The sequence below is a fragment of the Panthera leo genome, chromosome A1 (genome assembly GCF_018350215.1).
Source record: "Panthera leo isolate Ple1 chromosome A1, P.leo_Ple1_pat1.1, whole genome shotgun sequence".
Lineage (NCBI taxonomy): Eukaryota > Metazoa > Chordata > Mammalia > Carnivora > Felidae > Panthera > Panthera leo.
The window spans coordinates 4,873,461-4,882,843 of NC_056679.1; the positions used below are offsets into that span (position 1 = coordinate 4,873,461).

General features: G+C 53.3%; 1 protein-coding gene across 1 annotated transcript; it reads right to left on the reverse strand.

Moving 5' to 3' along the window:
- Positions 1-2,887: 2,887 nt before the first annotated feature.
- On the reverse strand, positions 2,888-5,110 carry AMER2 (APC membrane recruitment protein 2; the record flags this gene model as incomplete). Its single annotated transcript, XM_042954179.1, has 1 exon — positions 2,888-5,110. A coding segment is annotated over one exon (2,082 nt), but the record flags the coding sequence as incomplete, so codon positions are not given.
- Positions 5,111-9,383: the final 4,273 nt, after the last annotated feature.

Consider the following 9,383-nt stretch of genomic DNA (forward strand, 5'->3'; position numbering starts at 1 on the left):
ACTGGACTATAAATCTATTAAAATGCTAAAAAAAAAAAAAAAAGCCAACTCTTCAATCTCCAAGAACATGAATGAAAGTAGCCCTTGGCACAAAAAAAGCAACTATGATTCCTTGCCTATGGGTGGACAAGGTTACGATCCAGGCTTCCTGCATTGGTCCTGATTTCCCATCAACCTACTGAGGCCATTTAATTAATTGCCTGCATCCTTCATTTTGACTAGCGTGGGTGGAATTCTTAAAGATATAGAGGTTTTGGTTTTTTTTTTAATGGAAAACATACGGGAAAAAAAAGAAAAAAAAGAGAAAATATTTTACATCTTGCATAACTGGTTAATTGCCAGGCAAGAGAAAATGAAGGTAAACTTTGCTGACACTTTCCTTTACTTATAAAAGAAGACACAGCATCGCGGTGGAATCGGAGAAAGGAGTCCCAGAACTGTGAAAGCAAAAATAGTTTGTCCCAGTGCTTATAAAAGAGATTTATCAATAGATCGCCTTTACTGTTACAATATTCTCATCAGTACTTCAGGTACACTTAACTTTCCTGTACAGTTGAACAAATGAGCAAACAGAACTTTTGTCATGGATTCACACAGAGGAGACTACAACCCTCACAAGCAAATGCAGGAGAAGAAAATCAAGATCCTTTGTTTTACAGCTAGGAATGAAATTTACGTTCTTTACATTCGCTGGGGGGCGGGGGGGGGGGGAATGAATGCAGCTGGAGTCTAACTAGCACTATCGGGGTGAAATCAAATTTAAATCCGTTTCTCAAGACAGAATGTGTAAAATATTTCCAAGTGTGCAGTAGATGCCTTTGTGTGTTAGTTTGTGCACAGTTGAGTGCATCAGCACGTGTGCGTGCGAGTGGCTTTATGAATTCCTGGTGGTGGGTTCAGAGTGCTTAAGGCTATGTCTGATTATAGGACCTCATCTATAGAAGGAAATTAAATATTAAAACAGTACTTTGAAATGACATTAAGGATCTGACACAATGCAATAAAAGCCAGTAATCTGACTAATAAAGAAATTCAACAAATCTCTACCACCTCTTCTAATTGAATCACTGCAAATTTAAAATTGGAACGATCTGCTTTATGCTACTGGCTCAAACTTGTTTTCCTTTGATGTCTGTTTATTTCGTTCCTTTCGTACTGTTGAAATAGGTTTCCGTATACTCAGCTTGCCTCTTTCTTTCATGACACAGAACACAAGCTTTAAAAACATGTACCATCAGTTCATTACTTAGGCAATCTCTCTGGAAGATGGGAGCTATGTAGCTCATATAGTGTATGAATATTATGCCGTTCACATGCATGTAGTTTTGCTTGAGAATATCTAGTCGTCCTGACACCATGAATCAACTCCTAGTAGGAGCTCTGGTCTTCTGATTACACACACTGAAGAGCATTTCAGAGAGGATATTACATAATCATTAGAGGCTAATAGCGTTCTAGGAGCTGCTTCAGTTAATCACTCAAAGTATCCAGGCATATGGTAACCTGTTCTGAAATAAATGTTTCATCTAAAATAATAGGAAACATACATATAAGGAAGCCACTTTTCAAAAAAAAAAAAATCTTGGCATAGAATGTTTATGATACACATGCTTGCCAGTGTCATATTCTGAACATACCTGTCCCAATCACAAGTCCATAAAGCAAAAGTCAACTAACATGAAAAACTGTGTTTTTCTCTTGTTTTTTCTTTATATGTTCCTCATTTGGGACTCCCTATATTGTAGGGTGGTGGAATCCAAAATTTTTATAACCAAGGTAAAAATCTCTGATAAATAGTCTCTTACCCAAGACAAGACAGAACCATTCCTCTGGGAGGTCAACACAACAGACTTTTCTTTTTTTCTTTTTTCTTTTTTTTTTTTTTTTTACCCCTGCATTGAGAGCCAGAGAACCCATATAAAACAAAAACAGAATTGCTTTAGGTTACAGTACATAAAAGAACATCAATAGTTCAGGGACAGTTATCATAACTAGTTATAAAACCAGATTTTAAATTCGAGGTTACTGATAGATTATAAAATGTTAACAGCTGGATAAACTGTAAAATATGCATTATGTACACATGAAAAGGTTACAGTTTATAAATGCTAAAATACTGTGTCTCTTGGCATTTTAGAGAAATCTTTCCCTGATCCTAATTTCTTCACTGGGTGGGAAAGAAAAAGGAGAAAGAAAGAAAGAAAGAAAGAAAGAAATCCTGCTCTGTTGAGCTTTTTACTTCTCTCCAAACAAATGATCTAGACCAAGCAAACCAAACTGCTCCTTTATGGTCCTGGTGGTAGATAGTGACCTATTTGCATACCCAGCAACTGAAAGTAGGCAAATTTTCTGCCAATCACTGATCCCCTCTGCTCATCAGGTGAAGACCAGACTCTTTCAGCTTTGGGGGTGTTTCCCACACAGTGGTACAGCAAAGGGTCTTTTCTTTCTTTCTTTCTTTCTTTCTTTCTTTCTTTCTTTCTTTCTTTCTATCTCTCCCTCCCTCTCTCTCTCTCTCTTTTTTTTTCCTGGAAAGAAAAAGGAAAAGAAGGAAGGAAGGAAGGAAGGTGTCTTGGGAGAGGAGGGGCTCCTCTGGGGTTGGCAGTGGTTCCTCCAGGCCCTCTTTGCACCCTGCCTGGCACGGCCAATCTCGGCATGACGCTTACTTGGGTTTGTTTGGGTAAGTCCTGTTTTCTGCAAAGGCAAGTAAAGGTGACTTCCAAGTGTTGAGCGCATCAAAGCAAAAAAAGGAAAACCAAAGATTTTTTTTTTTAAGGTAAAAAAATTAAAAGTGCTTGAAAATAATTCTCAGGAAACTTATCTTGAGAGGAGAATCCCATGTGTAGCACCCCCTCCACGCTGTATCCTGCTGCCCCTGCTGGCCGCACAGGGACCTCCTGGGTCTAGGCTCTGGAGCAGGGACGGTCCTAAGAGCCTCCGTTTAGGGGGAAGCAAAACTTATTTCAGTGGTTCCCAGGGAAAGTTGTATTCCTTGACGTGTGGTCCACGCACGTCGGCCTCGGAGACCTCACAACTTTTTGGCAGTGTCGTGGCACGCCGCTGCCCGGATGGTGGTCCCAGCCAAGCCCCTGTTGCTGACCCTGCGGACCAGCACTTTGGAAACCGGGATTTTTGTTCTGGGCATCTCACTCCTGACCGGCTGCTGGTGCGCTACGGGATGGCTGGACGGGAGGTTCGCGAGGTGCTTGATGCTGATGGGGATTTTAGAGTCCTTCAGCAGGCTGCCTGGTGTGCGCAGCGGGCAGGTGATGGTGACCGGGGACACGGGCTTTAACCGGGACAAGCAGGCCGTCTCCTCGCTGGCGGGGACGACGGCCGGGCCCGCATCCGGATCGGAGTAGAGGTCGTAGAGCGCGTCCCCGCTGTAGCTATCCCGGGGGATGGCCGCCTTCCTGCCGCCGCCGCCGCCGCCGCCGCCGCCGCCGCCGGCGCTGTCCTCCTCCGGGCCCGGAGTGGTGGAATCCCAGTAGCCCTCGTCGCTGTTGGGGACGCCCTCCTGCTGCTCCTTCTCCGGGGGTTTGGGCTCCTCCTTGGGATGGAGCTCCATGGGAACCCGGTTGAGCCTCCGGTGCTTGCCCAACGGCACGTCCTTGGCCCCTTCTGCGCACCTGGCGTCTTTGGGGGTCTCCGGCCCCACCTGGGCGTCCAGGGCCGCCGCCGCCGCCGCCGCCGCCGCCGTGGCCGCTGCCTCCTGGGGCCCTCGGGCCTGGTCCTCGGTCTGCGACAGCATGTCCCAGAACTCCTGGAGATAGGTGTCGTCCAGCTCGTCCGGGCTCGCCATCTCCTCCCCTCCGCCCTGGTAGGCCACCACGCCGGGGTTCTTTTTAGACAGGGCTGGCTTGCCAGGCCCGGGGGCATGCTTGTCGCAGCTGGGACCCGCCTCGTCCTCCGGGTCTGCAATAATATCTCCGCAGCCTGTAAGAGAGTCAAAGCTTTTCAGTGAAGTCACGTCAGAAAACATCAAACAAATACGATCGGCCGACGGGTCTGAGGGCGGATCGACAGAGGAAGGGTCGGGGGCGGCCGCCGCCCGGCCGCCGCACTCCGCGTCGAGCAGGGGGACGGGCGGTGCCGGAGCGTCACCTGTCCTGCAGGCTTCCTCGGCCGGGTGCGCCTCCTCCCCCGCGCCCGGCTCCGGGGGTGCCCGGGGCTCCTCGGCGCGCCGGTGCCCCGCGGCGTCCTCTCCCCGGGCGCCCTCGGCCCGAGGCGCCGCGGGGCCGGGGGCCCGTCGGCGGTCCGGCGCGGGGGCGCGAGCGGCGGGGGCCGGCCCCGGCTGCCCCCCTCCGGGCTCACCTGCTGCTGGCTCTGGCGGCGCGTCCCCGCGCGGCTGCTCCGGCTGGCGCGCGGGCGCGGGCGCGGGCGCGGGCGTCTCCTCCTTGACGCACTCCAGGCTGGCGGTGAGCGAGCCCGGCAGGACCAGGCCGCCCGGCGCCCCCGCGCGCTCGCCCTTGGCCTCCGCCTTGGCCCGCTTGTCCTTCTTGGGCCAGCGCATGCTGCTGAAGAGCCCCTTGAGCCCCCTCTTTTGTTTGCCGCCGGCCCTGCTCGCGTCCGCGGGCTCGCCCCGGCCGCTGTCCGGCCGCCCGTTCTTCCTCAGCAGGGAGAAGAAGCTGTGCGACTTGGCCACGGCGCTGGGGGCCGCGGAGCCCCCGCCGGGGCCCGCCGCCCTGGGGGCGCCCCCCGCCGCCGCCGCCGCCGCCGCCGCCGCCGCCGCCGCGCCCGGCCGGCCCCCGCCGCCCCCGCCGCCGCCGCCGCCGCCGCCGCGCGGCTCCTCCTTCTTGCCGCTCTCCAGCACCAGCACCTCGGCCAGGCCGTCGTGGGTCCGGCTCCTCGCCATCCCCGTCGGACCCGAGCCTTTCGCGTCCCCTTTGTTTTTGACCCCGAAAATGCTGGGCATCGCGCCGCCCGATTTCCTCTTCCTGAACAACTTGAACGCGGCCTTGTTGATCCTCCCCGACGGCTGCTCGGCGGCCGGCGTCTCGGCGGCACAGTCGCAGTGCGAGTCCATGTCTGCCGCGAGGGTCCCGGCCGCGGCCGCCGCCTTCCTCCTGCAGCCCCCCGCGGACGCGCGGTCGCCGCCGCCGCCGCCGCCGCCGCCGCCGCCGCCGCCGCCGCGCCCGCTCGTCGCCATGGAAACCGAGCGGGCTAAGCCGCTTTCGTCAGCGGTGCGCTCGCGCCAGGCCCCTGTCATCGGGGTCTGCATCAACCTGAGCCGCTCGAGCCGCCGCCGCCGCCGCGAGAGACGCACGCATCCAAGACCCTCTCCCCTCCCGCCAGGGGCTTACATAACTCCCCAGCCCGCTTCGGAGCCGGCGCGGCGCGTGTGTGCGGCGGGGGCAGGCGACGGAGCCCCGAGCCGGCTGCGCACCCGGGAGGCGTCATGGTGGCGCTCGGATCCCGGCCAGTGTTGCCCGCCGCCCTCGCGGTCGTCCTCTAGAGATGCTCCTTCCGCAAGCCCGCTCGTGGATCACGGAACGCCCCCGGCACGGACAAAGAGACGCGAAAATTCGACCCAGCAAAATGGTTCCTCCTCCCCGCGCCTGTCCCGGGCCTCATGAGTCTCTCTTTGTGTGTGTGTGTGTGTGTGTGTGTGTGTGTGTGTGTGTGTGTCTTGCCCCCAGCCTGTCGTGTCTGGCCCTACCGAGTCTCTCTTTGTGTGTGTGTGTGTGTGTGTGTGTGTGTGTGTGTGTGTGTGTGTGTGTGTGTCTTGCCCCCAGCCTGTCGTGTCTGGCCCTACCGTTTGGGCCCCAGGCAGCCGCAGGCAGGGAGCGCGTCTGTTCGCCTCTGCGGCTCGCCCGCCGCTGAGCACAAGTCTGCAGGTGGAGGTGGAATCCTCGCTATTGCGGTTCTGATTCTGGCCGCAAAAACGCCAGCCCTCCGTCGAACACCAAGTAGCAACGCTCCGCAAGGAAAGTGCAGCAGTTCTGCAGGGTGGACGTGGACTGGTCCTTAGGGACAGCCATAGATTTTTATCTCAGACTCCAGCTCCTGGGGCTCGGGCCACGGGAGCCACCGCCTGGCCCGCACTGGGCCACGGCGGATGAGTGCAGAGTGGGACGCCCTATTTGAGAATCTCGGGTCCGCAGGTGGTCCTCGGAGGCCAGGGCCTGCCGCCTTCTTTTTCATTCCGCAGGACACGAGCTTTACTCCTGTCCCCCCCCCCCCACCCCCCACCCCGTCCCCTTCAACACCCCCAGGCCTTCCTGCAGCCCTCTCCCCCTTCCGGGCGGGGAAGAGCCTGGCAGCATCCCTGAGGGCCCAAGAGTCTCTGCGGTGCTCCAACCCACATGATCTGGGGAGAGGAAAACCTTGCCCCGGAGAACCGCCCAATCTGGGGATCTTTTCTTCAATCTGACTTGGAAGGTGACTGCTAATATTGTAACCTTCACACCTAATTCCGTGATCCTGGCTGGGGGGTTATTAGCAATAAAAGAAGAAATGTGGAGAAGCATGTACACACGCGTATATAACATATACATTTACTATTATTTACGAACGTGATAAATACGTAATAATACTTCTTTGCCATTTATTTTATTCATAAATATTATTTAGGAATACGTAATGTTTACATCAATGTGAATAGCCATGTTTCCCCTAATCATCTCGAGATTCATTTTTGTTGTTTTTTGTTGTTGTTGTTAGAGACAGACAGGTGGGGTGGGGGGAGGAGAGCCCTCACACTCGCTGAGCAGGGGAGGGACACAGGGAGAAGGAGAGAGAGAGAGAATCCCCAGCAAGGTCCACACCCAGCTCAGAGGCCAGCTTGGGGCTCTGTCCCACAACCCTGGGATCACGACCTGAGCCTAAATCAGGAGTCCGACTGAGCCACCCAGGTGCCCCTCGAGCATCCTTTTTTATGAGCTTTGCATTTTACCCCGAAACTCCATTCTCTGTGGGTTGGGGTTGCAGTTTTGCTACTAACGCGTTGGCCATCGCAGCTCCTGTAGCACGGAACACAGTCGGTTTGGATTTAGGCCTTGGGGTTGTTAGTTGCACACTTGCCCTTTTCTATTGATTTCGATCAAGAACACTGTTTCGTAAAATTTAAAGAGCAGGGAGTTTGGATTCAGGAGAGGTTTTCATTCTCGCATTTGAATCCAACTGGGTCTCTGCAATTACTGGCACACGTCTCTCCTGGACAGGGTGTAACATTAAGACCCAGGTCTTTTGCCAGTTCTAACTGCCCACTTGCCATGAGGAATCAGGTTTCACATCACCGCAGGGAGGGAAGAGCTATGAAGGTCTGTAAAGCGAAACGCAAGTGTTATTTCTCCACCAGCCTTTGGAAGGCGGTTGAAAACCTTTCTCAGTTCTTTTATACGCATCCTGAAATTGCTCTGACTGATGGGTTACGACGACGTCACTGTCCGTCCACAAGCATTCATGACAGGAATCTGGGAAAAATGAAGCACTCTATACAAACTCTCCCCTGCTCTCTCCCCAAGCCTGGCGCTGGGAGAAAGCGGACTGCTTATCTACTGCAGAGCTCTGATCTCCCAGGACTCCAATCTGAGTTTCATTAGCATGACAATCCTTGGGTCCCCCTGGAAAAATGTGGCCAGGACTCTGGGATGGATATCATTCCCTTTGAGACACAGAGACTCCAACAAAAACAAAGGGACAAAGCAGTCTTCAGTCCTTGGCCCAGAGGCAGAAGAAGACAACACACTCAGAACCATCCAAAGGCCTCCAGCAAAGGGAGCTTTAGAAGTCAAGATGTGAATGGGGGTCTTCAAATGTCCTCTAACCTAAGGTCCTTGTTACAGGGACTGTCAAAAAGGAGAGTGTGGCCAGCCTGCAAGGACCTTACCAGAAGAACCAGACACTCGGGGAGAGCACCCCTTCCCGGGGCCCAAGAGCCAGCAAGGGAGGTGGATGGTTAAGAGTTCCAGGCAGCCTGCTGGGTGGCAGGTTTAAGCCAAAGGTCATGGTTATGAACCATGGCAGGGGTTTACTCAACCTTAAATCGCTCTTCACAGTCAAGAGTGGGGGAAGCAAAATCTGCATCTGCACAAAATGGTGACTTTAGTCCCTGAAAGACAGATCATGACAGTGAAGATAAGTTTACCAGAAGCATCCCTGTAGGGGGTTATGTTTTCCTCTTTCATTCCTTCTCCCCAACTCCACCGTTGTCCCCACCCCCACGCTGCCACTTGAAAGAGCAAACAGAAAATTCAAGCAGAAAGAAGCTGAGGAGAAATGTTTCAGAAAAAAAGCTGTTCCGGGGGCGCCTGGGTGGCTCAGTCGGTTAAGCGTCCGACTCCGGCTCGGGTCGTGATCCCGTGGCTCGTGAGCTCGAGCCCCGCGCTGGGCTCTGTGCTGATGGCTCAGAGCCTGCTTGGGATTCTCTGTCTCCCTCGCTCTCTGCCCCTCCCCTGCTCGTGCCGTCTCTGTCTCAGGATAAATAAATAAACTTTAAAAAACATTTTAGAGGGTGACTCTGTGGCTTAGTCAGTTAAGCTTCTGACACGAGCTCAGCTCATGATCTCATGGTCCATGAGTTTAGAGCCCCTGTACGGGGCTCTGTGCTGACAGCTCCGATCGTGGATCCTGCTTCAGATTCTGTGTCTCCCTCTCTCTCTGCCCCTCCCCGACTTGCACTCTGTCTCTCTCTTTCTCAAAAATCAACAAACATTTAAAAATTGTTTTAATTAAAAAAAAGAAGAAGAAAGGAAAAAAGCTGTTCCAGAATGATAGGATACTTCACAAATGTAAACAGCAAGCTGCCTTTGCTGGAGACATGTGCATGCTTTTTCTGTTTTGGCACAAGGGAGTGTTTGTTATTCAGTCACGGCTTTTCTCTCTGGGTAGAGAGCATCTTTGGAGGAAGACAATCAAAACAAGAGACAAGATAAGAGAAACACAGGAGAAATCATTTGAAAGCTTACCATCATGATCATCATCAAATTCCTCTTCAGGGTGCCTTCTGACCAGCCTAGCTCCAGCCATTGTCCTAAACTCATTGGGTGGAATTTTCTGAGGGGGATCACCCAGAACACTCTGCGGAAAAGGCCATGGTGCAGCAGCCGCCGTGGACCTCCCCTTGTCACAGCATTCCCATTAAGGAGGCCACAGGACTTACCTTACATTTGCCTAAGGTCTTTAAAGCAATAATGCTTAATCAATGTCATTTGGAAATGATGCTTGAACTGCGACCAACACTTCCTGGCTCCAGACCACTCAGCCTGCTCTGGACCCAGCCCAGTTGGCAACGCTGGCTTCCCCTTCCTGTCCATCTCTGCCCCCAACCCCACCCCACCATAACTATCCTCTAAGGCGAGCTGAGTGAAGACCCTCAGATATCTTTGTTAAGGGGCCATCCGGAAGAGCCCCAGCTTTGCCAACTTTGACCCTCATCCAGC